Raw genomic sequence first — 27,552 nt, 5'->3', positions numbered from 1 at the left:
CTGAGTAACATCCTGGCTCCTCTGACAGAACCATTAAGGCAGCCAGGCAGAGGGAGGTGGAGGTCCAAGATGAATGCAGCCCTTCTGGTCAGACACATTTATAGGTTGACGTTCAGTCTTGGATTTTTCCACAACTAGTAAAAGCATAAAGTTTACAACCTATTTTCTGCTTTGCTGGGCTTTCTCGTGTTTCATTCCCTTAGCATGGAAGCTTGTTGTGAATGCCATTTGCTTCTACCCCAGGACCTACCTGTTTATCACCCCTCCATCTCGTCCTACCTGCCGCACCCATGGCTTTTAACAAAGCTGTCTGGACACGCATGGGGTGCCCTCCCGAAATCACACACCAGTGCACGATGAGCACTGGCTGCCCCAGCTCCTGTCTGTCCCCAAACGAACCTGAGAAGGCCTGACAGGAGCCTTGACAGAGTCCTGAAGGAGGAGGGGTCATTGCTCCTTTCACCTGTCAGAATTAGCTGTTGAATTGCTGACCTTGCTATCAGAGAGCAGAGTTAGAAATGGAAAGAGCTGCACAAAGTGAGTGGGCAGTTCAAGGGCTGAGAGAAACCAACACAGTTGTCAGAAGGCTTAGAGAAGGAAGAAAGGGAAGATGGAACTAGACCTGGGTTGGATCCACCACTCGACAGATGACCTCACAGCTTGTTGCAGTGCTGGTTTTATCACGTATAAAACTGGAATATTTGTTCCTCCCACCAGAGGATTCAATGAGATGATAATGATGTGCTGTTGGTGTTACAAAATGGAACTGTCTTTTGGAATTGGTAATTCCTGTCTGGAATTCTTTTCTTGGCCCTCATTTCTGGTTCTCTTAACCAGGTCCCGAGCAAGTAATGAATTCCTCTGGTTTTCTCATTCCCCTCCCAGCTCATCTGGTGTCAGTGCCGAAGGCTGCCCCTTAAGTTCCCCAGTGAGACCTGGGTCTTGAACCATCTCTTTCTGTGCTTGTCACTTTGAACCCTTCTGAGCCTTCCTTACACCCATGCTCAGTGCTGTGGTTGAGCTGACCTTTCCACGCTGCCTGCGCTCAGCCTTACATGTAAGCGCTGTGTGTAATTGAAGCCACCTTGCCGCCCCGTCTGGTGGGGTCATTCTTCTCTGCTTTTTGAAGAAGTTAAGAAACCAGCCCAGAGGAGTGGAAAGAACTATTGACTTGGGGGTGAGACTGAGGTTATCACCCTAACTCTGCCATTTGCTAGCCTCTCCTGCCCTTCCTGAGCCTGTTCTTATCTGTAAAATGAAATATGACCTACCAGCTGGAATCTTTAGGAGTATTAAAGTACCTAGAACAGTGCCTGTGACCTAAGTAGGCACTCGGTAAATACTAGTCTCTTCCTTGCTGTTATGTGAAAACTTCCTTAGCGCAGTGGACCCAAACAGGAAGTCACATACACTACAGCCAGCTCACCTGCCACTTGTCCCCATCAGTGCTGCGTCCTCCTTGTATGTGAAGATGATACACCTCCCTTCCGTCAAATTCTGGGCTTCGCGAGTTGTTTTTCCAGAAGTTGGATTTATGTCTTAGCCCTTGAGATAGCCAACATAGGTTGCTGAGGCAACAAGTCAGCCAGGTTTTTAGACAGATAATGTGTGACTATGGTACAGAAACTAGCTGGCCTGTGCGGGAATCGAACCTGTGATTCAACCCAGTCACTGCATTTGATGACAGCAGCACCTTAAAGGCATTGCTGAGTGCACCGTTTGCTTCTGAGCACTGCCACTCTTGTTTCACTCTTGCAAGAGTTCTGGGCGGTGGACAGATTCTTACTGTACAGAAGGAAGAAATGAGACCCCAAAAACAGTCATACTGTGTCACACCAGTAGTAACTGGTAGAACCCGGGGCAAGAACAGGATGCCTTGATTTTTCTTTTTCTTTTTTTTTCTTTTTTAAAAAAATATATCTTTATTGATTTCAGAGAGAGGAAAGGAGAGGGAGAGAGAGAGACAGAAACATCAATGATGAGAGAGTCACTGATTGAGCCCGCAACCCGGGCATGTGCCCTGACCGGGAATCGAACCCCGATCTCCTGGATCCTGGGTGGATGCTCAACCGCTGAGCCACACCCGGCCAGGCGCCTTGATTTTTCTATCAGGACTTCTGTGAGGTTTTGAACCCAGATGACAGCCATAATTCTGGCTGTCCAAATGAGAATTTAGTGCCACAGAATCCTCTAGTTTTCCTGTCACGTGTATACTCTGTATTTGTTTCTTACAGAACATTCATTCATTCATTGAATGAATTGTGTGCTGGGTACTCTAGGCGCTGAGGATACTGTCAGAAATGAAAGACATGGACAAAACCCTTGCCATGCCTGGATGAAGCTTCTCCTATGGTAGGAGGCTGACCATAAACAAGAAAGAGAGGTAGTATTACTGTAGAGGATGTCAGCTGGTGAGGAGTGCCGTGGAGAAAAGGCAGAAAGGAAGGTGGGATGGGGTAGGGCAGACACTGTGAGTTTTCCCTTTGATTCTTTGTGCTTATTGTCTCATCCATGTGATAAGCTCTCTAAGGAGAGAGTAAGGCTGTGTGTTCATTCTCTGCTGGTCCATATGCCTAGTACAGATTCCTGTGTATTAGGGCTTTTGGAGACTGATTTTGGACATCAACCAGCCTTACCCAGTAGAACCAGCTGCTGGGTCTGTTTGCTTACCCACCGAGATGCCCAGAGACCTCCCAAGAGCAGAGCTGGGGTAGCCTGGATAGGGCCCTGGAATGTTCTGTTCAGTTGGGGCTGGAGCCTGTGCTATTTTTTCCTTAAGAGATCATTTGTTAAATCTAGAGCTCCCCCTGCTGTTAGAAGATGGGGTGGGTTCTCAACTGGTCTTTTAAGAGGTGTGTTTTTTTTTAATGCCAAGATTAAATTTAAAAAAAAAAAGTACTAATGGGACATTTGGAGCTTTGTTCTGGGACTGCTGTTGCTCGGGCTCAGCAGCCCCCACCCGGGGGGCAGGGAGTGTTGGGATGGAGGGAGGAAGTACAAAGGCTCAGGCAGGATAGGGTCATATCTATGCTCTTGCTACTTTTAGTGTCTCCCTACCCCTGCACTCCTACCACAGCCAGCAGCCTAGCAAAAGTTATCTCCTTGCACAGTTTTGCAGCTGTTCTGAAATTCTAGGGCAGCAGAAGTGAAACTGACCACTGTCTTGTAAATGTTTCTCTTATTGCTGCTGTTCCCTAGTTGAAGTGAGTCAGGCCTCTTCTCCTCTTATCCTCAGAGTGTCCCAACTCGTCACTTCTCACTGTAGCCGAGCTTTTGACACAAAGTTCTCTTCATGGTGCCGCATTTGTAGAGGGTCCTGGAATGTTCTGGTCAGTTTGGTCTCCACCCTTTGCGTTGTTTGCTGAGTCAAGAGCTGTGGTCCCGGTGGTGGTGGTGGCCCCAGAATAGAGCTGAGTCCTTGACAGGGACTGCAGAGAGCCCTTCTTGTCAGCTGCTGGTTGTGTGTGTGCACCAGGGTTAAACATACAATCACTGTGAAGTTCCTTTAGTCCTTAGAGATGAAATTCAAGTTAGTTTTAGTAGCACTATTAATATCAGCTGAAATGAAGAAGGAAATGGTACCCGAGTAGACATGTCTTTTTTGTTTAACAGCCCCATTCAATTTGGTCACTTTGTGGTTCCTCATGAGGTTGAAGTCAGGGGGACCCAACATGCAGCTCTGATCCTCCCAGAGTCCCCCCTTCCCCAAGAGTAAGGTGAGGCCTAGTAGCTGTTTGTGGAGGTTGACTGATCAATGAGGATTGTCCAGCTGACAGCACAGCTAATGGGTCCAGGATATTTTTTAAAGTTATATTCGATGGGTGCACTTTATAGAGCCTAAGCTTAGGCCAATGACTATTCCTGTTATAAACAAAGGAACCAGAATTGTTTCGGTGGGGCAGCTGAACCATAGAGGCATACGCTCACTCGGGTGCGTGTTCTTCATTTCAGCTGATCCTAACAGAACTACTAAAATTAACTGGAATTCAAGATGCCTTCTCCATGGTAAATTGTAGCAGTAGACATATGCTTCCTTAATAAAGCAATTCTCTTATGATTATTCTCCCAACAGCTTTGAAAAGTCCAGCTGCGTTTCATGAACAGAGAAGGAGCTTGGAGCGGGCCAGGGTAAGACACAGAATTCTCCTCTAGGGCGTCCAAAGGGCATTATCAGAGCTCCCTGCATTGCTGGTTTTGTTCCTTCTAGTCTCACATGCCTCCAGGGCCAACCCCTGTCTCACAGCTGTTCTAAATAGCAAGCTCTGCCTTGTCTACTCATCCACCACCACCACCACCCCCAGCCTCTCCCAGTTCACTGATGCAGAACATGATCAGAATGAGTTTTCTCCTTTACTACATTTAAGAGTATGTTGTGATCACCAATCCTCCCTCCTATTACTTTGGAGGCCACTAGTATTTTCCCATTTTTAATTCCACCTTAACCTTTTTTGGATGTTAGGACATGAACACCAGCCGTGGTGCCTCCATGTCAGTGACTGCACTGCCCACACCTCTCCAGAATGGGCATTCACTGGTCTTGATGTGCCCTGAGTGGCCAGTGGCCACTGGAGGCTGTGGAAGCAGAAGCTAGGCCTGCCTCTGAGCCCAGGTTCATGCTGTAGCACCTGGCTTTTGCTGCCTGTCCCCCCTTGGTTTCAGTTCCCTCGGGGGCCTCAGGGGGATATTCTGCTGCCCAGTGTGGGTGGAGATGGGGAAGTCGCCAAAACACGCTTCCCCCTCCAACCCCCTTCACTTTTGCCTTTCACGTAAAAGATACGGAAGAGAACCTTCCAAAGGGAGGGCCACAGACTGAGGTACCCTAAGACCCACAGCTCTTTCAGAGACTGAAATGTTTACCTCTGAGACTTTTCTTACTGCCTTCCCTTTTTAAGCTATTTATTTTAATGTTCTAAGGGAAAGTCATGATTAAATCTTAGAATGAGAGGAAAGAGGTCATAGGTACTGGGAACCAAAGCAGTAACACACTGCACTGTTTTAGTGCTGGGAGTGTTAGAGATACAGCGGGGGAGAAGAGGAATGGCATTGCCTGTGCCCCCCAACCCATTTGTAAGGCTTGGCACCATTTCCTGCACTGCTTCTCAAGCAGGCAAGGAGTAGATATGAGCCCCTTAGAACAGCTGCTATTTTATTGAGCACTTTTAATGTAAAATTCTATCATTTTCTTGTTTATGCTCACATTGGCACTTGTGAATTAGGTGTTATCTTCATTTTATAGCTGCAACTAAGAGAGGTTAAATAATTTTTCCAGCTAGCAAGTGGCAAACCTGGGACTCAAACCTTGGTCTGTGGACTCCAGGTATTTTCTTAATCAGTACTGTATTCTGCCTTGTCCTTGGCCACTGCTCAGAACTTCAGATGGCTTAGCAAATACTCCTGCCTCTGATGGCTGGGAAGATCTGCAGTGTCCGACACCTGTTCTAGCATCTTCTATAGGAGCCACAGCATCCAGAGCAGTTTTTCTTCTGCCCACTGCAGGTGGAGTGATAGACCCAGAGCCCATGGCTGCTTTAAACCATCTTCTGAAGAGCTCAGCACCAACCCAGGGCTGGCACAGGCTGCCCAGTCAGAGCCCAGGCAGCTGACAAGGGCCAGGCAGGGCAGAACCAGGTCTTTATAAACTTTACTACATGCAGTGTGCTCTGATTCTTTATTTTCTGATTTTACTCTACTCTGCTCTACTCTACCTTGTCCTATCCCATCCTCTGCAGGTCTTGAACTAATGGTCTTGACCTGTGGTTTGAAAATTTCTGGAGCAGAGGTTAAGAGCCCAGGTTCTGGAGTCGGACAGATCTGAGGCCACATTATATACATTATAACATGAGCGCCAGGCAGTGGGATGGCTCTGGGACTGTTTGTCTGGAGCCTCAGAAATGGGGAAAGAGGACATTGGACTTTAAGGAACTGCAGCTATGACACCATGTATCAAAATTAGTACCCGTTTGGCAGTCATTCAAAATGAATGGGAAATGCTTATAAGATCATGCACATTTTTGAAACAAGATATAACATTATATTCAGTATGATTACAACTCTGCAAAATTAAACTTGTCTTCTGCATGGAAGAATGATTAGAAACAAATACCCCAAAATACTAACAATGGATGATTCAAATGTTTTATTTTGTAATTTTCTCGTTTTTTTTATGAACATGTATACTTTTATGACAGTAAAAGTAATAGATTTTTAAACATATATATCAGTAGTCCATCAGAATGACAAATGGTCTTGATGGATGGTGCCCTTGGCAGGTACAGTTGGAAGTGGATACACCCTCCCTAGGCCTCTCTGGGCCTCAGAACCCTGCACTCTGAGGTCATGGGGACTGCAGAGGTGACCAACAGCCACAGCTGCTTTTTGATCCTGTCTATACCATAAGCTTGTGACCTGGATCTGAGAGCTTCTTGTTATGTTTTTTCTATAGACAGAGGACTATCTGAAACGGAAGATTCGTTCCCGGCCAGAGAGATCGGAGTTGGTCAGGATGCACATTTTGGAAGGTGTGTTAGAATGGAAATGCTTCTAAACCTTTGTTCTCACTGTGTGTTCACCACCTCATCACCCACATTTCTTCTTCCCTTTCTTATCACTCCTATTTCTGTAGGCAGTGGGTTAGCCAGAGCCTTAACATGGTAAAACAGTAGCGCTGTGGTTGCCATCACTGGTTTGGGAATTCCCATAAAAGCATGACCACATTCTGCTGGGCTGACATACCCTTCTCCCCTGTGGCCATGAGGAGGCCCTGGGTCTCATCATCTCTCCATATAAAATTCATTCCTCCAAAACCTGTTTGTAATATGCATTTGCTTGTTTCATTTTGAACTATCTTTGGGGTTGAAAGAGAACTTTCCTAGGGTGAACCCCACATTTTGCAGACAAAGACACTGAGGCCCAGATCAGGGAGGTAAATTGCCCCCATAACACAGCAAGCTTGAGGGAGAGTAGAGAAGGGCACTTCATTGTCGGTTGCTCTTTCAGCCCTGTAGCTCCACCTCAGAGAGTCCTCTGGCCCGGCCTGGGCCTGGTGACTGTTGTTTGTGTGACCACATATTGCCCACAATGGGGGCCCCTTCTTCTGTCTTCGTGAAACTTTAAGCTGGGCCACCCTTTTCTGCCTGGGTTGCGCTTTGCATTCTGATGGCCTCTGCTCCTTCCCCAGAGGGAAGGAGAGCTGCTCTGGAGTTCCCAGGGCAAAGCCAGGCCCATTTCTACACCCTCCTGCACTCCATTCTCTCCCACGGGCAGAGACCTCGGCTGAGCCTTCCCTCCAGGCCAAGCAGCTGAAGCTAAAGAGAGCCCGACTGGCTGATGACCTCAATGAGAAGATCGCACAGAGGCCTGGCCCCATGGAGCTGGTGGAAAAGAATATCCTGCCTGTGGAATCCAGCTTGAAAGAAGCCATCATCGGTGAGGGAGCCCCAGTCACCCCTGTGGACCCGCAGGCCAAATGTAGGGGGCTGGCGGGGGAAGGCTCTGGGCTTCTTGCCCTTTGACTTCCTGTTTTGACCTGGGGAACTGAGGTACAGAGTGCGAGAGCCTAATAAACAGGTTGTATTAGCTTGGGAGAGTGTCAGTGGCCATAGGGATCTTGCCAACAAGCACATAACAGAGAGGCCTCTGTCCACCTTCATTTCTGTAAATTCAGGGCTTATTCCTCTCCCGTAGGGTAAGTGGATGTCAGGATCGATGTGTGTGAATATGTGGAAATGACAGAGATTAGAATCTTACTGGGGTTTTTTATTAGTGAAGTCTGTTTTTGAGCCTGGCACCTTCCACAGATAATTTCACTTTTCACATATTGATTGATCTGAGCAGTGCTAAGACCACACCCCCACAAGGCAGACCCAAGCACCTCAGCCTTACGAAGCTCAAGTCTAGGGGTAGACACAGGCAGGTAAAATAGAAGTAAGTTCTGTGCTGTAGGGGGCACACAGAGAGGGCCTCCCAACCCAGCCCCTACAGTGGGGTACAGTGTCAGAGGATGCCACGGCCAAGGCTGGGGCTGCAGGGTGAGTACAAAGTAGTGTGTGCATGGGAGAGAGGTACATGCTCCAGGCAGAGTGAGACTTGGAGCTGGAAGAGGGGTGTCAAGACATGAGACAGGAGCCTGGCAGGGCTTCATTTGCCACAGTCAGGTGGTCAGACATGATTCCCTCAGATTTTGGTAATTGGTACAGATATGTCTCCTTTGCAACAGTGGACTCAAAACTTGAACGTGAGCAAGGCTGTGCTATGCAGTCCTGCCCTCGAGAGATAGCTGTGCCTTCATGGGAAGGTGGCTCAACTGCTCCACCAAGATGAGTGAGACTTTGGGGAGGACACGAGAGGGGAACACAGGAGTAGACCCCAAAGCATGGCAAGTTGTGCTCTGGGCCTGGGTCAGAGGAGACTGGTTTTTAGGGCATTTCTGCACTGCAGACAGTGGTGTCATAGTGTAGGAACCACCATGCTGGAGGTGGGCATATCCTGGGCCCCCAACAGCCCTTTTATCACTGTTTTGCCCTGGCATCCATCTGCCTCATCTCAGTGTTTTTCTACCCAGATCTTCACCAGACTCTGACAACAGCCCCTAGTTTACAGGCCAGTGTTTGGGCCAAGGTCAGTTCTGGACTCTCCAGCCAGCCAAAGCCTTATAAATGTTGGCCGAGAGTTGGCAATGCGCCAGGTCCCACGTGAGATCCTGCAGGTACAGGGATGAACACACTGACGCTTCCCTCAAAGAATTCGGTCTGACAGGTGAATGATATATAAACAAGTGACTTCAGGATCTGGCTCCCGAGCAGATGCCAGCACTGTGTAGCAGAAAGGCACATGGCCCTGTGACATAGCGTTCACCTAGATTGCAGGGCAAGGGGCCCAGCACAGTCCTTGATGCCTGGGGAGACTTATGGGCGGGCTGCTGCTGTTAGCAATCACATTCATCACAGGCCAGCTGGCAGTGCCAGCCGTACTTGACAACATTGTATGGTGGGCTCTGGGTCAGGTGCGGGGGGAGCTCTGCTGAGATGGGCTCCTCTCAGGGATGGGGACGGTGGCCGTGGCTAAGCTCCACAGATGATATGGCACATTTGGGGTCAACCCAAATGTTAAATCACATTGTTAAGTGGAGAAGTACGGAAGGACATTCCAGGGAAAGGGGACAGTAGGGGCAGTGTCCTAGAGGCCTGGGGGAGCACGGCTTGTTTAAGGCCTAGGAGTAGTTTAGTTTGGCAGTGAGGTCATCACTGGTGACCGGAGAGAAAGAAGCATTTGCTAGCAATGGCAGACCATGAGGGTTGAGGAATGAGAAGGAGGCAAGGAAGCGGTGGCAACAGATGCCGCCCATTCAGTCACGGGGTGAGGGGAAGGAGTGGGGTGAGGACTTAGGAGGGGCGGGGATAGTTCTGAAGCCTAGGAGAAGGGGGCCATGGGAGGAGCTTTCCTTACCCACAGTTGCTCACACTCACACCCTTTCCTCCAGGCCACCTCCAGTTGATCTGTGAGATTCATGCCAATGCCCTCTCTTCCAGAAAGTCTTCCCTGAGCCTCTCTTCAGCGTCTCCTCAGTATCCGTATGTCCATGTTTCCCTCTAATGGAGCATATACTGTGCTCCAAGGCAACGGGACCATAAGCTCCCAGAGGGCAGGGACCCTGTCTCTGTCCCTCCACACTCCGCACCCAGCCCACAGCTGGCCACAGTAGAGAGGAACAGACTGCTATGACCCTGGCCTGCACCGGGCCTCGGGCTTCTTCAGGGTGGCCAGCAGCTTCTTTGGCTTGGATGGACCTTGGGGTGTGCAGCTGCAGCTCCTCCATCCTGGTTCCATCATGTGGCTGCTGTCCCATAGCAGGTCCCCTCACTGGGTACTAGTTCATGGGAGAAAACCTGGATGTGTGATTGGCAGGAAGTCCACGGTGGTCAGCAATCTCTGTTCCCTCTGCACACGGTGTGCATGCCCTTTCTAGGACAGATGGGGGGGTGAGCCAGCCCAGCCACGGGCATTTGTGGCTCCATCTCCGCAGTCAGCTGGTGGAGGAACAGACTCAGGGGCTTCCTTCCCAGGTCCCAGGGGAGGAGAGAGCCTCAGGTCACGGCCCTGGAGGGGAAGTCTGCTGGGAGAGTTACGGGCTTGTTCTTGTTCCTTTTCTGTGGTCTTCCCACCACAGCAGATTTCCCCAGGTGTGGCCGGCAGCTCATGTCTGTGTCGTGGCCACTGCTCAGTTCCTCCTGTGTGGACAGCAGCTTGGTGCAGAACCTCTTCCCCGACAGTGCTGTGGCAGTGTTGTGACATGGGTCTTTTGAAATATCCTACTTGCCCCTGTTACCATCTTTTCTTTTGTCTGTATCCTGGGATTTCCACATCAGGACGCTGCTCCTCCTGCTTCTCCCTCCCAGCCTGGCCCCAGCCAGCCCCACAAGCACCTGGAGTGGCCCAGGGCAGGGCAGGGTGGGAATAGCCCATAGGATGGGTTTTACTTCTGGTGGCCTTGGGATTCTGGGAGTCACTAAAGGGAGGTCACCATACTTCCAGTGCTCCTGTTTCACCTGTGCAGGCAGGTGTTCCTTTTCCTAGAAGCTCCTTGGAATGCTCCTGGCCCTTGTTTAGGCAGCCCAGGGGAGGAGCTGCACTCCCAAGGCTGTTGCCTGTGTTCCTCAGGCCCCTCTTCGTAGACTCAGAGCCCTCACTGCAGGATCTTCAAGCCTCTGGGAGAAGAGGAGGAAAGTTTTGTGCAGCCATAGGATGGAAATAAAGTGCCTTTAACAGCAGAGAAACTGAGGCAGAGGAGGCAGCAGGCTGCAGAGAGGGAGGGGAAAACTTTACTTTCAAGGCTGACTGTAGTATAGAGTTAAAAGAGGTGGGAGAGCAGGCCTCTCCTTGTCCAGGGGGGCGCTTGAATGGCCTAGTAAGACTCTCCCTAGCCTTCGTTTCGGGGTCATGATGATGAGCTTTTCTAGAGCTCTTTTGGACCCACCAGGCAGGATGGCTGTGGGTCTCCCTTCTGTCTGCCTTGTTGGGCTGGGGCATTGGGGCTGAGGGGGCTGAGGGGCAGGCGCCTTGCTGGGACAGCCTCTGGGTGGTGAGCAGCACCCCTCTTTCCCTTCTGGGGGCCAGAGGAGGAGTCTTAATCAGGCTTTGGCTTTCAGTGGGCCAGGTGAATTACCCGAAAGTAGCAGACAGCTCTTCTTTTGATGAGGACAGCAGCGACGCCTTATCCCCTGAGCAGCCTGCCAGCCATGAGTCCCAGGGCTCGGTGCCGTCACCCCTGGAAGCCCGAGTCAGCGAGCCACTGCCCAGTGCCACCTCTGTATCCCCCACTCAGGTGAGCTGACCTGCTCCACGTACTTCCCTTGCTCCTCAGGGCCCCAGACTTGCTGGAGCTGCCCAGTGTGAGGTCCCTCGCTTGGACCAGGCAAGTAAGGGAAGTGGGAGGGGTGTTGGCCTGGGAGCTTAAGAGCTGGCTGCTTGAGGAGGGAGGTTGGCAGCCGATGCCTATCTCAGCCAGCCTCTGGTCCCAGGTGGCGGACACTGGGCTGCCTGCGGTTTGTTAGCCTCCCTGCCCCAGCCCCCCCATCCATTCATTCAGTTCTGTAATCTTTTCACCACCCTCTGCCTTGCCCTCTTCTAGTTCTCTTTGCCCCCTGACAGTGATGGTGTCCAAGGAAGTGACTGCTACCCACCTCCAGGCAGGGCAGGGCTGGGATTCACTGCTACCTGGAGACCGCCCCACCCTCTGGAACAGCCAGAAAGGGAGGTGTCCTCACTTCCCCCTTCTCTCTCAGGTTGTGTCTCAACTCCCAGTGGGCCCAGAGTCCGGAGAAACCCTTTTCCTGGCAGAGCAGCCTCCTCTGCCTCTCAGCCTCACCAATGGAACCACGGTCCCCACCGCCAAGCCCGCCCCCACGCTCATTAAGGTACAATTCTCCAGCTGACAGTCCTCCCTACCCCAGGCCCCTCTGAGCCCTGCCGGGACTTCATTCCAGTGTGGGGACAACTGCAGGGGATGGGGTGCGTATCTTTTCTCCCAGGTCAGGGCTTCACACAGGTCACTGAGGTAATGCGGGAGTGCTTCCTGTTCTCTGGGGACTGTCACAGTTATAGCCACCATGTACTGAACACAACGTACCAGGCTCTGGACAGGCCTTTATTCCTACCCTCCCCATGGAAACACGCCCACCCATCCCACCTGCGTCACTACAGCCTCAGGTGGCAGTGAAGAACCCTGTTCTACAAGTGACAAAACAGAAGTGAGGTGATGGGCCCAAGGTCACTCAGCTGGCAGTGTTGGGGGGCATGTTTCGTCTCCTCCAGAGCCTGACCTGAAATACCTGAAGGGGCGGTTGGATTTACCATCAACCCCGCGAGACACCTACTGGGGACCTTGTGTGGGGGCACTGTGCTGGGCACCAAGAGCTGCGGCCCGGTCCTCTCTGCCCTGCAGAGCTTCCACTGCAGGGTCTCTGAGACCTTAGTGTGTGCTCCTGCTGGGCAGGTTCCCTTCCTTCCTGCCCCCACTTGCTTCCCTGCCTTGTCTTACTCTTTAGTCCCCCTGTCCCAGGTGGGAGTCTCGGGTCGTCCATGATCCTCTGCTCCTGTCACAGCCTGGGAGCTGACCAGGTGCCTGTCTCTCACCTTAGCTGAGACCCTGCTGTGCCTCTGGGTGTTGCCTGTTCATCTGTGGAGCCCCCTGATGCCCTCCTGTGTGCGCCCTGCCCGGGGCCTGCCGCGTTTCCGTGGTCTCTGTGAGGCTTCCCTCGTCCTAGTGCCTCCCAGCTGGTCACCGGCGCTCCAGAGCGCTTTCTGGCTCCGGGCTGCTCCCTTGTCATCGGGCACCTCTCGCCTCTGTGGTCTGTTCCTGACTGGCCATAGATGTCAGAGCTTTCCCCCCCAGATTCCTTTCTCAGACTTGCTTCTCGTCATATGACCAGTGTCTTCCTTTTGTCACCACACATTCGAAAGGCAGTGTACGTGTGCTTGTCTCCATTTCCTCTTCTTTGGGTAGGGCCGCAGCTACTCCGGCCGGCTCCCCAGCCGCGCCAGTGAGCCCTCCTCAGGGGTTCCTAATTCCCACCCCGGTCCCCACCTGCCTCTGACACCCCTTGGGCTGCGCTCCTCTCTCCTCTCTCCTCCTCTCCCCTCTCCAGCCTTCCTCAGCCCCTCCTCTGCAGCTGCCCTTCCCCTGTCCCCGCCGTCAGCCTCCTTCCTCCACCCCTTGCAGCCGGCTGCACCCCTCACCCGCAACCTTGCTCTGGGTCCTCTTCACAGGCCCATGTCCAGGTACCCGGCTGCTCTGCCAGCTCTGCTGTCTTCTCCCTCTTTCCATGTTCCACAGCAAAGCCAGAACCTCTTCCTGACTCCTATGAAGGGGCCACCATTGTCACAGTTGCCAAAGCTCAAAGCCATAAACCTTTGAACTGCTCACCTGTCACGTGCTCCTGTTGTCCCCTCTTCCTATAGCCTGTCTACCCAAACCTTCGCATCAGTCCCCATTGCCACCTGGTCGAGACCCCAGCTGATCCTGCATCAACCCTCCTCCCTTTTTTCTGGCATTCTCCGCTCAAAAACTAATAGGCGCCACAGGCCTTGCCTGGCTGCCCCTGCTGACTCCTGCCCTTGACCAGCTCCACCCTTCCTGACTCATCACAGGCCTCCCGGGCATGACCTGTTGGCCTTCTTGGTCTGCTGGGTCCTCACTGACACTCAGGTGGGAGGCTCTGTGTACCAGCTAGGAGTCTTTGAGGCCCATTTGGTGAAGGAACAGAGCTGGAGACCTGGGTTTGGGTTCCACCTTCACATGGTGAGATCAAGATCCCTGTGTGACTTGGGAAAGTGACTTCTCTGAGCCTGTTTCCTCATCTTCAGGTAGACTTGCTGGTTCCTGCCCCAGCAGGGTTCTTGCAGGTGTGCACGACAAAGTCTTTGTGATGTACCTGGAGTGGACGGCACAAGCTCCAAAAAACAGCTTTTTTTACCTTCTTGTCATGTACACTCTTCTGGGGAGGACAGTGACCTCTGGTTGATTTTTCCCTTCAGCCTGGAAGCTGCCCCCTCTGCCAGCCCTTGCCCCTCCTTGGGACACTGGGCACTGATGAGGCCTCAGCTTTTGGAGGGGGTACGCTGTACGGTCCAATAGGCAGAGAGTGGAACCGGGTGCCTCCTCAGAAGCCACTCTGTTCCAGTAGGATGGCCACCAGCCTCCCGGCTTGGGGGCCTCCCTCTGAGAAGCCCAGGACTGCCTCCTGATGGCCCCTCTGTCTCCTGTGCCCTCAGCAAAGCCAACCCAAGTCTGCCAGTGAGAAGTCGCAGCGCAGCAAGAAAGCCAAGGAGCTGAAGCCAAAGGTGAAGAAGCTCAAGTATCACCAGTACATACCCCCGGACCAAAAGCAGGACAAGGGCGCGCCCCCCATGGACTCCTCCTACGCCAAGATCCTGCAGCAGCAGCAGCTGTTCCTCCAGCTGCAGATCCTCAACCAGCAGCAGCAGCAGCACTATAACTACCAGACCATCCTGCCGGCCCCACCAAAGTAGGGGCCCACCTCCCACTCCCCACCTGCCCCACCTGTGGGTGCCCCCAAGACAGGCAGATGCCAGGCCTGGGGTGGGGGAACCCCAGTCTTCAAGGATCCTTTGGTCTGAAGCCTGAAGGAGTGGTCCTGGGCAGGGCCTGTGGGCAGGCCCCTCATCCCACGCCCTCTCTACCCAGCCCTAGGAGTTGGGGTGGGGCTCGGTGGGTGCTCATTCCTGCCTTTTCTTTTTCTCAGGCCAGCAGGTGAGGCTCCGGGAAGCAGTGGGGCGCCTCTGATGCGCAGCCTCTCCACTACCAGTACCAGCTCCAGCTCAGGCGGCCCTGGGCCCAGTGGGCTGGCACGTCAGAACAGTACCTCTCTGACTGGCAAGCCGGGGGCCCTGCCTGCCAACCTGGATGATATGAAGGTAGGTGGTCACCCCAAAGTTAGGGATGCAGTCAGCGCAGGGCCCACGGGCTCAGGTCTCTTCTGGCAGAGGCACCTTGAATCTGTCCCAAGGCCTGCCTGGCCCCAGTAACCCGTAATGACAGCCTTGACGTCATGGTCATTAACATGAATGGCATCAGCCAACATCTTTCCAGGGCCTTGGGGCTTACCTAGCCCTTGTATGTCTCGTCCCCTCCTCAGCCTCTATGGTGCAGTGTGGGAAATGGGAAGTGTTCCCCCAATTTAAGGATGAGCTGGCGAAGGCATCTCAGGATGGAGTTCTGGCCAGTGGCAGAGCCTGGATTCAGACTTGGGGCCATCCACCTCAGACCCCCACCTTTTCCACTCTGCCAGTTAATCCCCCTGAATTTGCTGGGCAAGTGCCAAGTCTGCCTGAGAAGGGCGTGGCCCATGCTCACTTTCAGGGGCCTTGGACAGAGGGGTCACGTTTGGGCCCTGGCTTGTTTTCTCTGCCCCATTCAGAAGATACAGTGGATCAAATTCTCCCTCAAGAATTTGTCCCCTGAACCAGGCTGGCCCCTCCTGAGTCAAGGCCTGATTCCAACGAGACACGGCCCTCGTCATGGCATCTGGGCACCGGCTGTAGAGTCCCCAGACCTGGCCATAGCTCCTCACTCTGCCACTCATTAGCTCTGTGATCGCAAAGAAGTTTTTCTTTTGTGAGCTAAATTCTCTTACCTGTAAAATCCAGTCTCTTCATTAAGTATGTGTTGAGTACCAGGCATCATGCTAGGATTGGGACAGCTGAGAGCATGTCTTGCCCAGACACGGGGTAGGGAGCATTTTAACCAGGCTCCTGGTGTGGTGAGGACGGGGAAAGGGAAGAGGCTGGTCCTGGGGGGGCATGTGTCTCACCCTCCAGGGCTATGGGAGGGTCAGGGGGTTGATGTATGTGAAATGGCCAATGAGGCCTGACTATATGAGGCCTAACAGACAAAAAGCTTGTCCCTCTCATCCTTCCCTGGTGCCCTCTTGCCTGGACCCAGTTCCCTTCATCCTCTGCTGCTCTGACTCTCCGCCCCTTGCAGGTGGCAGAGCTGAAGCAAGAGCTGAAGTTGCGGTCACTGCCTGTCTCCGGCACCAAGACAGACCTTATTGAGCGTCTGCGTGCTTACCAAGAACAAGTCAGCCCTGCCCCAGGAACCCCCAAAGTCCCTGCTGCCACCTCTATCCTGCCCAAGGCTGGCGAGGTGGTGGTAGCCTTCCCGGCAGCCCGGCTAAGCACGGGGCCTGCCCTGGTGGCAGCAGGCCTGGCCCCAGCTGAGGTGGTAGTGGCCACAGTGACCAGCAATGGAGTGGTGAAATTTGGAAGCACGGGCTCCACACCCCCCGTGTCTCCCACTCCCTCAGAGCGTTCGCTGCTCAGCACGGGCGACGAGAACTCCACACCCGGGGACACCTTTGGCGAGATGGTGACGTCACCACTGACACAGCTCACCCTGCAGGCTTCGCCACTACAGATCCTTGTAAAGGAGGAGGGTCCCCGGGCTGGGTCCTGCTGCGTGAGCCCTGGGGTGCGGGCAGAGCTGGAGGGGCGTGACAAGGACCAGATGCTGCAGGAAAAGGACAAGCAGATCGAGGAACTGACCCGCATGCTCCGGCAGAAGCAGCAGCTGGTGGAGTGGCTCAGGCTGCAGCTGGAGCAGGAGAAGCGAGCCCAGCAGCCCACGCCGGCCCCTACCCCATCCCCTGCGCCTCTTGGTGTCCCTGTGAAGCAAGAGAACAGCTTTTCCAGCTGCCAGTTGAGCCAGCAGCCCCTGGGCCCTGCCCATCCCTTCAGTCCCAGCCTGGCAGCCCCCACTGCCCACCACATAGACACTTGTGCCCTGGTGCCCCCTTCGGTGGTGGTGAAGCAGGAAGCCATGCTGCCTGAGCTGGAGCCAGCCCCCACACCCCAGCTGCTTCTGGGCCCACAGGGCTCTAGCCTCATCAAAGGGGTCACACCTCCCACTGTCATCACTGACTCCACAGGGACCCATCTTGTCCTCACCGTGACCAATAAGAATGCAGACAGCCCTGGCTTGGCCAGTGGGAGCCCCCAGCAGGTACCTGGGGGGGGGGGCAGGGGACACAGTAGTGTGTGATGGTACTTCTAATGACACCCCTTGTTTACTGGGAGCCCCCATGGCATGACAGGTTAGGCTTGCTTCCCTTAATTTTCCCTTCAACCTGCCAAACTGAGGGACCTCCAATCCTATGTCCACCAAGGAGGCACTAATACCTGGGACAGTTAAGGGGCCTGCCCAGTTACAGTTAAGTAACTGCCCATCTCCTCCGGCCATTATCAGAGGGCTCTTGAGCAACCCCCACCCAGGCCTGGGCTCACCTCTGCCTCTGCTCTGTGGGCATGGGATGGGGCCCCAGGTGAGGGTCAGGGAGAGGCTCAATTCTCTCGCCCCGGGATCTGGCTTGGGGGCCGCTCGGCTGAGCCTGGTGTGATCTTTGCTCCTCTCTCCCCCTTGGAGAGGCCAGCTGCCCCACACCACGGTGTCATTGGCAGCTGACTCCCTGCTGATGCCATGTTCACAGCCCAGACCCTTCACCCAGCCTGCTTTAGGCTTTGTGTGGCCTCTCAGCCCTGCACAACTCCATGGTAGAGGGGACAGTGACGGGAACCAGGCACCTCAAGATGGGAGACAAGAGCCCTGAGCAACCTCAAACAGAAAGGAGAGGAGCAATCAGCGCAGAGCCCCTTGCTCTCTCCCATGTGGCTTGTACCAAACCCCTTGCCTACCCCTCCCTCTGCAGGGTCAGAGGTCAGGGCCTCCCTCAACTCTTATTCCTTCTTCCCCAATGGCTTCCATGAAAGCTTCCCAAAAGCCAGTGCAGCTGGCCAAGTTGGCCTGGCCTAGATGGTAGGCACCCCCATGTGCTCCTTGAGTGTGCAGGGCCCTGAGGCTGTTTCCCGTACGCCAGTCACAGCTCTCACTGTTCTGTCCAGCCCTTGTCCCAGCCTGGTTCTCCAGACCCTGGCCCACCAGCCCAGATGGACGTGGAGCACTCGCCACAGCCCCCCTTTGGGACCTCCTCGTCTCTGCTGAAAAAGGAGCCGCCCGGCTATGAGGAAGCCGTGAACCAGCAGCCCAGACAGAAGGTAGACTGAGGCCTGGCCAGGTTGGGCGGTGCCTAGACTGGTGGAAGATGGGGGCGGGCAGGAGCCAGCCTGGTAAGGTTAGCGGCTCGGCTTGTGTGGGGAGGGGCAACTCCGGGCTGGTGTGCCAGGGCCTGGTCTGATGGGGAGAGCGTGTTCCGGAGCCTGAGCCTCGGCGGCGGGCCTTCTGGGCCTGGTTGCTGGCTCGGGCAGAAGGGAAGGGGGCCTGCCCTGGGCCCAGCCAGGGGCCTCCTGTTGTTGATTTTTCTTGTTTTTTTCCTATTTTTCTCCCATAGGAAAATGGTTCCTCCAGCCAACAGATGGATGACCTGTTTGACATTCTTATTCAGAGTGGAGGTAAAGCCCCTAGTGCTCCCCAGCCTCCTCCTTTCTCTGTAGGTCATCTCCAGCCCTCAGTGGGTCGATCTGCTGCTCTTTTGTTTGGTTATTGAACACTTAACAGGCCATAGGCCTTGTACTTTGGATATAGCAAGGGCTGAGACCCGTACCCTCCGGCACCCGGGGGAGGGAGCTGTAGCCTCAGCACACTTTGGTTTTACCCAGCACCCACTGCCTGGCAGGCACTGTCCTTGCAGCCCTGGGACGTAGCAATGAGCAAAATAGTGAATGCCTTTGTGGGGGTGGTAAATGACAGAACAAATCAATTATATCATGTTAGGAACAAGTGCTATGAAAAGGAGGGAAGAGTCTCAGTGAGCGGTGGGTGGGTGGTGAGCAGGCACAGTAGTCAGAAGTCAGGGCAGGGGCAGATCTTGAGGCCTCGTGGGTGCAGGGTAGAGGGGCTTTGACTCTGGATCCAGGCGCCAGAATCTGCTGCAGAGCTTTGGGCAGATTGTTCAGCTGGAAGGGCAGGAGCAAGGAGACCACTGTAGTGATCCAGGCCAGGGGGCGGGGGCTGGGAGGTAGCTGTGAAGCAGAGAATTCTGGAGTTTGGGTGTATTTTGGAGAGCGCCATTTTTATTTCCTTGTGGATTAGAAGTGTGGCAGAGGATAAGAAGGCAGCCAAGTATGTCCCGAAACAAGTCATGCAGACAGCCCAGGTGAGATCTGGGCTGAAGGTAGTACTTGGGGAGTTGGTGTCTAGATTGGCAGTCAGAGCCATGGGGCTGGTGAACAGAGAGAACGAGGTGGAGCTGGGAACACAGATGGGCGGTCTAGGAAGATGGGGGGACCAAGATCTGGTGGCCGTTGGTGACCTCAGCCAGGGTGTTAAGTGCCTGCTTAAGTACGTTGAAAAGGAACTGGGAGGTGTGGGAAACAGCAGGTCTGGAGAGCCCTCTGCAGAGGGCTTCGTGCAAAGGAGAGCAAAGGACAGCGTGTTTGCATGCCAGTCTGTCGTCCTGGTGGGGTGGGGGTGGGGGACACCTGAATGCAGGGAGGGCACCGGTCAGCTTCTGGTTGGAGCTTGGGGATTTTGGTGGCAGCAGGAAATAAGGCAGTGTGTGGAGAAGTTCTCTTTTAATTGCATTAATTGTCAGTAGGGAGAGGGTTAAGTGAGATGGTAAAGTGAGAGCCCAGCTATGGAATCATACACTTTAAAATAGTGAATTTTATCTCAACTTTTTTAAGTAAAAAGAGCTCAAATGCTGACGTTCCTCTTGAGGTCACTGATTGTGATCTTAGGGAGACTCCCTGGATGCCAGGGTCTGCAGTGGCACCTGAGGTGCATTTCTGACCAGGGCAGGTGGCAGTGACGCTGCTGGGTTAGGAGGTACTCTGGGGCAGTTGGAGAGACCTGGGTGTGAACTTCAGGAGTTCCTGGTGTCCAGACAGGAACTGAAACTAGGAGGGATGAGGCAGTCCAGGAACAGAGATTATGCAGGAAGTGGAGAGGGAACAGGCCTTGAGCTCCGGCATTGAAGAGATGGCAGAGAGAGGGGAGAGCTGCCTACACCCAAAGGAACACAGAAGTGGCCAGAGAGGCGGTGGCAAGGATTCCAGGAGAGAACATTTGAATTTGGTGGGTAGGGCAGCAACATCCTCAGCGGTGGCAGTTGGGCAGGTTGACAGGCTTATTCAGAGGGAGCTGGTTATCTGGTGAGAGCAGTGTCCAGCTGGGACTGGAGCTGAGTGGGTAGGACAGGACCTAGAGGGTCAGGGAGCAAGCTTGGTTTCTGCATTATTTTATTTTTTAAATATATCTTTATTGGTTTCAGAGAGAGGAAGGGAGAGGAGGGAGGGAGAGAGAAATATCAGTGATGAAAGAGAGTCATTGATCGGCTGCCTCCTGCACGCCCCCGACGGGATCGAGCCCGCAACCCGGGCATGTGCCCTGAACGGGAATCAAACCGCGATCTCCTGGATCCTAGGTCGATGCTCAACCGCTGAGCCATGCCTGGCTGGGCTGCATAATTTTTATTTATTGTAAAATATACATAAAATTTGCCATTCTATCCATTTTAAATGTACGAGTTTGTAGCATTAAGTCCATTTAGTGTTGTGCAACCATCACTATTCACGTCTAGAGCTTCATCATCCTGTCCCGACACGTGCTTACCCATTTCACAGTAACTGCATGCCTTCCTCCCCCGTCCCTGGTAACCTCTGTCCTGCTCTTCCGGTCTGTCTCCATGGCTTTCATTCCCCTAGGGACCTCCTGTAAGTAGAATCTTACAGTATTTGTCCCTTTTGTTTCTGGTTATTTCACTTAGCATAGTGTCCTCAAGGTTCCCACACACTGTAGCATGTGTCGGGATTTCCTCTTCATGGCTGACTACTACTAAATCGAATGGGCGCACCACATTGTGTTGATCTGGTCACCCACCGATGGACACCCAGGTTGTTCCACCTCTTGGCTGCCCTGAGTAGTGCTGCTGTGCACATGGGTGGACAGGTCTCAGTCCCCGCTTTTTACTTCGAGGTGTATCCCCAGAAGTGGGGTTGCTGGGTCATAAGCGTTTCTATATTTACCTTTTTGAGGAACCACAAAACTTTTCCCCAGCAGCTGCACCTTGTCATGCACACCAGCCGTGCACAGGGCTTCAGATTCCTCGTACTGCACTCGGCTGCAGCCTTCCCGGTGGGTGTGTGAAGCGGTACCTCACTGTGGTTCTGATTTGCATTTCCCTGATGACTAGTGATGTCGAGCATCTTTCATGTGCATCTTCTGTTGGAGAAGTGTCGACATGAGTCCTTTCTCAGTTGGGTTTTGTTGCGCTGTAGTTCTTTGTTATGCATATGAATCTCGTATCAGATATGATTTGCAAATATTTTCTCCCAATTCCATGAGTTGTCTTTTCACTCTCTCAATAGTGTCCTTTGATGCATGTTTTAAATATTACTGTAGTACAATTTTTTTCTTTTGTTGCCATAAATCACTACCAAATCCAATGTCATGAATACACCCCCCCCGCCCCTGTGTTTTCTTCTATGAGTTTGGTAGTTTTAGCTCCTAAATTTAGATCTTTGACCCACTTTGAGTTAATTTTTGTACTTGGTGTAAGGTCGAGTCCAACTTTAGGTCCTATTCAGACCTGGTTTCTGACATCCACTTTCTTGACTGGCAGAAATTTCAGCAGATTTCAAGGAGCCACCATCCCTGCCAGGGAAAGAGAAGCCCCCCTTGACAGCAGCCTGCGGGTCGCCCCTGGCCACACAGTCCCCACCCCCTGCTGAGCTTCCCCAGGCTGCCCTGCCTCCATCGACCTCACCTGCCCTCCCTGGGCGCCTGGAGGACTTCCTGGAGAGCAGTACTGGGCTACCCCTGCTGACCGGCGGACACGAGGGGCCAGAGCCCCTCTCCCTCATTGATGACCTCCACAGCCAGATGCTGAGCAGCTCTGCCATCCTGGACCACCCCCCCTCGCCCATGGACACCTCGGAACTGCACTTTGCCCCTGAGCCCGGCAACATGGGCCTGGACCTGGCTGATGGACACCTGGACAGCATGGACTGGCTGGAGCTGTCGTCAGGTGGCCCCGTGCTCAGCCTGGCCCCGCTCAGCAACACGGCCCCCAGCCTCTTCTCCACGGACTTCCTCGATGGTCATGACCTGCAGCTGCATTGGGATTCCTGCTTGTAGCTCTCAGGTTTGCCAGGGGACCGGAGGGGCTGGAAGCTGGGGCGCCTCAGGAACTCTAGGGAGCTCGGCTCTTTCCCGCCTGGCCCAGCTCCTCTGCGTGGTGGTGAGTCCTGACAATCACAGCCCTGCTTTCCCCTCCCTGGCTCGCCCGGGGGAGAAGCTGCCGAACAACAGCTCCGGGTCCACCCGGGGCTTTGGAGACCCGGACAGCCAGGGCTTCTACTTGACCTCCTTTTGCGAGGTTGGAGGTACCCTGTCTGGCTTCAGTTTGCTCAGCTGGGCGAGGTGTGAATTCTCTTCCCTACAAGGGAAAGAAACAAGCTGGGCCTCTCCCTCCCCATCCCCATCCCCCCGTGATGCTAACCCCAGGTTTCCGGGGGTGGGGAGGGGAGGCACTGCCCTGTTAGTGTGTTGGTGTAGTGTAACCATGCAGTGGTTGGTGGCAGACATGTTCTGTACAGGTGTATATACCTCTATATTATATATCGCCATACATATATACATATATTTTTTTGGGAGGTGGATACAGCACTCTCCCATCCTACTGTGCACATATAGAAGGGTCTGGAGTCCCCAGCTCTACCCCTCACCATGTTTGACATGTAGACACCCCATCACATCCTGTACCCCACCTGTCCTGCTCATAATCAGTGCCACAAGGGCAGAGGTGCATCTTGGCCACCTGCCCACATTCCGTCCTGCTGCCTCACTGCAGCCACCACGGCCCTGGGACAGGAGGGGCATTAGCCCCATAGTGGGGCCAGATGTGGCCCTTCCGTCCCGGGGCCTGGCCTCCCTTCTGGCCTGTCACTGTTGTTATAGGGGTTTAGGGAAAGGGGAGGGCACCAAAACCAGTGCTGGGACAGGGGTGGGGAAGCTGTGTGAACTTTTTAAAATAAAAGCAAAAACACCAGCTTGTTAATTCCTCTTATTCAATCTGTGGAGAGGTGGGTGGTGTGGCTGGGCCCTAGGCGTTTTCAGCATCTGGGGGCCACACCATAACCCCACCTGCCCAGCCAGCTGTCTATTCCAGGCCATACCGTTCTATGGCCCCGACTGGACTGAAGACAAGGCGCTTTCTTAAAGATAATTTATTTACAAACCAAAGACGTCAAGGAGCCCTTAGCCACCCACATTCCCTTCCTGAGCAAAAACTGACAGAGGTGGCTCTCTACCTCCTCACGAGGTTTTTGGTCAGTACAAGTAGTGAAATTGAGGCCCAGAGCCTCCAGAAAGACACTGGGATGAACAGACTGAGCTAGGCCCCCACCTTCTGCTCCTGCCACCCACTGCCCTCTAGTCACGCTTGGCAACACCCAGGGTGGTGTCCCCAATCTCCCTACCACGGTGCCTGGCCAAAGCTCCAGTGTCTTCTTCCCTTGGTCCCGTAGCTTGGGTTAGGCCTGGGCCACCTCAGCCCCATCCCAAAACTGTTCTCTTCTTAAGGAAGCAGCTGCTCTGGTAGCTGATGGGTTGGGAGAGGCCTGGGTGTGGTGGCCACTGGAGGAAGAGCATCACCCATCTATGTCCCAGCTGAAAAGGTGGTGCTTCACCAGCATGTCCTGGACACCCTCCTTCAGGGGCTTCTTCTCCTCCTGCACACAGGACAGCCCCTCACTGTCATGGGCACACAGCAAGGAAGCCCAAGATGGCAGGGGCCAGACTGGTTCTTAGAGGTGGTGCCAGCACTCAGGCGATACCACCACGGGGCCCTGCCTTGGCCACAACAGGAAATGTTTGGACTGATCTGCCAGCGCACCCACCACAGCCCCTTCAGGAGGAAGGCAGGTTGCTGGGCTAAGGACCAACCCCAACCACCTACCTCTCTCTTCACAGGAAGTTCCCAGTCCTGGGAGAGGCTGAAGGCAAAGCAGCAGAGGACACTGGAGGGGAGGAAAGGGAGGCTGTCAGTCACCCTCAGGTTGGCTCTTTCCGTCCCCCTACTCCCAGGGCCACTGGGCCTGGGCTCCAGAAACCCAGCACCAGAGCGGGTCCTCACCGGAGCTCACACTTGATCTGGACCCAGCCAGGGCTGCGCAGGAAGGACCAGGGCTGGTACCACTTTTCCACGGTTGGCAGGCTAGAGCAGAGCACCTCCAGCCACAGGTGTAGGACCTGCTCACTGGGGACAGGAGGGAGAAGTGGACCATCTGCAGGATTTCCTGAGCACATTCTGAGCTTGTCTTGGGGATATTTGTCCCTCTGTAAACCACTCCTCCCACCCCGGGTGGCAAACCCAGAAACATCTTTCACCCAGGCCTGAGCCTCACAAATGCCCAAGGCCTCTCAGGCAGGTGCCCCCTCCCTAGTTTGCGGCGGCAGACTTATTTCTGGGGAGCCCCTTCACTGATCAGGCACACTCACTTGAGCCCCACACAGATAAGAGAGCGGAGCTTGACATCCATTTGCGCGTGTGCAGCGTCATGGGTCACATTCACAGACTGCACAGCCTGGGAGGACACAGCTGTCACTCAGACATCCCCAGAGGCCAGCCCAGGAACCAGACCCCACCCATGGCCCTGCCTACCCGATAGAGCAGCTCCTCCGGGGTCAGAACTTTGCCATCTTCATCCAACCTGGGGAAGGGGGGGGGGGTGGAACCGAAGATGCCAGTGCTGCCAGATGGGCAGGCTCGGGCTCCTCTTTCCCCCCATGAGGCTGCCAGGGTGGGGGACTGGTGCCTGGTTACCTGTATGTCTTACACAGCACTAGGCGAGAATATACTGAGTCGAAGTCTCTCTCCACCTCCCGGCCTGCTGCCTAGGGGCAGGGGGGAAATGTCAGGGACAACGGGGTAGGTCCCAGGTCAAAGCTATAGGATCCAATTAAGTGCACATCACCCCATGAGCTCCTGCCGCCAGCTCCACAGAGCCCAGGGGCTTATGGAAAAGGACTGTAGGGGACATGGGTCCAGCCACTGACTCACCTCCTCGATAAACAGCCAGGGGTGGCAGGCGCCCCCAAGCAGGGATGGCTTCTTCAGGCCGTGTTCAAACAGGGCTTTGAGGGCTGGGCAGAGGGTCCCTCGCACAAGGTCCGTGACCCCCTCTGTCACAGTGTCATCCCCCGCGATGGAGTACTGTTGGTGGGGGACAGGGTCTAAGAAGCCCCATGCCTGTAGCCAGTCACCCTCCCTGTCTTCACATCTACTGCCAAAGCCAGAACTCGCTCAGGATGCAGGCCTTGCCAGGGTGGAAGCAGCAGCTCCCAGGGCAACCCTGCCCTGTGCCCCACTTACCTCTTTGCTCCGCTCATCTAGGACTTCCACAAACTTAGCTGGAAACCAGCCTGTGGGAGAGGCAGGGTCCTGTGAGAAGCCTGGTGTCCCCACACTTCCCCCCCATGGGGCTGAGGACAGGCTCAGCCCAGTTGCTGGCTGGAGGAAGCAGGAGTGATGCAGCGGAGTGACCAACCCACCTCCCCCAGCTGGAGTCCAGACTAAGGCCTCACCTCTCAGGCCATTCAGCTCCCCCACCCAGCAGTGCTCGTCCTTCTGAGAGATGATCTGCAGAGGAAAAGAGGAGGCAAAGCTTTGGTTGCCTGAGCCCAGCGCCTCGCACACTGGTGTCCTCCTCAGCCAGGCGGATGGAAATTCTGGGCAGGGAGAGGGCTTGGATGGGGGTGAATAACCTGGCTGTGGCAGCCAGCAGGTGTCAGGACCAAAGGCACCTGCTCCCAGCAACCAGGTTCCACCTGCCTCTGAGCACCCACCTCCTGAGCCTCACCCCACGCACCGTGATGATGTCATTCTTGCGGAAGCCCAGCTCATCATCGTCATGTCGCTCAAAGTCTAGCAGGGCCTTGGCCCGGCGCCGGTGGCTGCGTGAGCAGGCCACGTAGTTCTCGTGGTCCCGCTGGTGGCTCTCCATACTGTAGTCTGGGGTCAGCTCCTGCCAGAGAAGTGGAAAGGCCCATCAAGGAAAGGTGCCTCAGGACAGGACTGGGAAAGGAGAGGCCCCCTAAGTTGAACCATTGAGCCCAGGACTGGGAGCCCGCGACTCACCACATTACAGTTTTTGGGGTCAGTGCACTGGAAATGGCGTGCCACTCGCAGGATGGCTTCCCGGAGGTCAGCCACCAGTTCGGTTTGCTTGATGTTCTTGGCCTTGAGCGCCTCTAGGTCGACCTCCCCTGAGAGGTCCAAAGAGCTATGACAGCCATGGCTCCTGCCTGGCCCCCTTCCCAACACCAAGGAAACTCCACCCTGGGGTGTGAGGAGGAGACAGACGCCTCCTGGTCTTCACATCCCCCCCCCCCCAAGGCTCTAAGAGATTAGACAGCTGGTGGGGAGGGAGCTATTGAACTGAGCCCAGTACTCACCAAAGAGCAGGGAGGTGAAACCAGACTTCCTCCTCTGGGTCCTGCGACGAACCACCTGCAGGCAGGAGAGCCGGTCAGCAGCAGAGGGAATCTCAGTACCGGAGAAAGGGAACAGAGCCCTCTCATGGGGCTGCTCAAGGCCTCCTGTGTGTACTACCTCATGGGAAATGGCCTCTAAGGCCAGCTCAGGGTCAGAAATGTACTGTCAGTTCAAAGCTGAGTCTGTCCTACACCCAAACTGGGCGTGCCACTCCACAGCTGTGGCCTGCCAGGCTGTGCCTAGCCCTGGGTGCTGGGCTGGGGAGGGGGCGGCACAGCAGGGAAGGGCTCTCACTCTGGGTTTTCTCAGAGGACCTCCAGGCTGTGGGTGAAGCGGGGCCTCCTCCCTCACAGGCCCACCTGAGAGAGGTTGGTGGTGGTGCTGGTCCCCAGGAGCTGGCCCTGGTCTGCAATGAGGTAGGCCAGGTGCTTGCGGCGCTGGGTCTCCACAGCTACGTCAGTGAGGGAGCCGGCCAGCCGCATGGCCTCCCCCAGCAGCAGCTCCGCGTCCTCAATCTGTGAGGGTATGTCCGACAGCGTGTTGAAGATGGAGGCCGAGTTTTCTGACTGGATCAGCTCCTCCTCCTGGGCCACGGGGGGGAGAGGGGAGTCACTGCCTGGCTCCAGGTCCACGAGCTGACGCCAATCACCATTCCCAGGCATGTGTGACTTTCCTGGATGATCAGCTGAGCAACGGAGTCTGTGGCCCCAGGAGACTCCCCCCCCCCCCCCCCGGGACTCAGGAGGGGCTAGTGCTCAGGCTACACAATACTGAAGCCTGGACCCTACTGCATCCCCTGGAGGAGGGGCACAAAGACAGCTGCGTCTGGCACATGAACTCCTTCCTAATCTTCAGCTGGGAAGCTGGGCAGCGTGCCCCGGGTGGGACGGGACTGCAGTGGCACCTTGAGGCGCAGCATGCCCAGCGTGGTCTGGAAGAGCACCAGAGAGCCCTCATAGAAGAACAGGTCCCAGAGGCGCAGCAGAAGCTTGATGTGCACCACACTGGCAAAGGCCGTGAGGAACCAGTGCAGCGTGATCAGGGACAGCTCTGTGGACACAGACCAGGGACAGTGCCATGAAACAGT

General features: G+C 54.6%; 2 protein-coding genes across 7 annotated transcripts in view; one reads left to right on the top strand and one right to left on the bottom strand.

The window, feature by feature from the left end:
- MRTFA (myocardin related transcription factor A) overlaps positions 1 to 22,444 on the top strand; it is a 150,537-nt gene extending 128,093 nt beyond the window's left edge. Inside the window, exons 5-15 of the mRNA XM_016205306.2 lie at positions 4,073 to 4,128; positions 6,443 to 6,518; positions 7,264 to 7,425; positions 11,145 to 11,320; positions 11,781 to 11,912; positions 14,269 to 14,522; positions 14,760 to 14,931; positions 16,001 to 17,017; positions 17,914 to 18,066; positions 18,360 to 18,420; positions 21,591 to 22,444. Of these exons, the coding sequence (XP_016060792.2) occupies positions 4,073 to 4,128; positions 6,443 to 6,518; positions 7,264 to 7,425; positions 11,145 to 11,320; positions 11,781 to 11,912; positions 14,269 to 14,522; positions 14,760 to 14,931; positions 16,001 to 17,017; positions 17,914 to 18,066; positions 18,360 to 18,420; positions 21,591 to 22,105 (2,774 nt within the window). The 3' untranslated portion in view covers positions 22,106 to 22,444. The remainder of the gene's footprint in view (positions 1 to 4,072; positions 4,129 to 6,442; positions 6,519 to 7,263; positions 7,426 to 11,144; positions 11,321 to 11,780; positions 11,913 to 14,268; positions 14,523 to 14,759; positions 14,932 to 16,000; positions 17,018 to 17,913; positions 18,067 to 18,359; positions 18,421 to 21,590) is intronic.
- SGSM3 (small G protein signaling modulator 3) overlaps positions 20,617 to 27,552 on the bottom strand; it is a 36,182-nt gene continuing 29,246 nt past the window's right edge. For 3 of the 6 annotated variants that reach the window (XM_016205308.2, XM_087814938.1, XM_087814939.1), the window contains 13 exons: positions 27,370 to 27,515; positions 26,825 to 27,049; positions 26,426 to 26,480; positions 26,109 to 26,236; positions 25,840 to 25,995; positions 25,344 to 25,610; positions 25,032 to 25,184; positions 24,795 to 24,865; positions 24,633 to 24,681; positions 24,470 to 24,555; positions 24,105 to 24,227; positions 23,928 to 23,988; positions 23,182 to 23,700 (listed from right to left, as the gene is read on the bottom strand). In XM_016205308.2, the coding sequence (XP_016060794.2) occupies positions 23,620 to 23,700; positions 23,928 to 23,988; positions 24,105 to 24,227; positions 24,470 to 24,555; positions 24,633 to 24,681; positions 24,795 to 24,865; positions 25,032 to 25,184; positions 25,344 to 25,610; positions 25,840 to 25,995; positions 26,109 to 26,236; positions 26,426 to 26,480; positions 26,825 to 27,049; positions 27,370 to 27,515 (1,601 nt within the window). In that variant the 3' untranslated portion in view covers positions 23,182 to 23,619. Of the gene's footprint in view, positions 21,623 to 23,181; positions 23,701 to 23,927; positions 23,989 to 24,104; positions 24,228 to 24,469; positions 24,556 to 24,632; positions 24,682 to 24,794; positions 24,866 to 25,031; positions 25,185 to 25,343; positions 25,611 to 25,839; positions 25,996 to 26,108; positions 26,237 to 26,425; positions 26,481 to 26,824; positions 27,050 to 27,369; positions 27,516 to 27,552 lie in introns of those variants that run through there. The other 3 variants (XR_001602610.2, XM_087814941.1, XM_087814940.1) reach the window with 3 other exon arrangements.

The sequence above is a fragment of the Miniopterus natalensis genome, chromosome 2, assembly GCF_054644295.1.
Source record: "Miniopterus natalensis isolate mMinNat1 chromosome 2, mMinNat1.hap1, whole genome shotgun sequence".
In the NCBI taxonomy this organism is placed as follows: Eukaryota; Metazoa; Chordata; class Mammalia; order Chiroptera; family Miniopteridae; genus Miniopterus; species Miniopterus natalensis.
The sequence above is the reverse complement of the archived record's forward strand: the minus strand, read 5'-3'. Positions and strand labels throughout refer to the sequence as shown.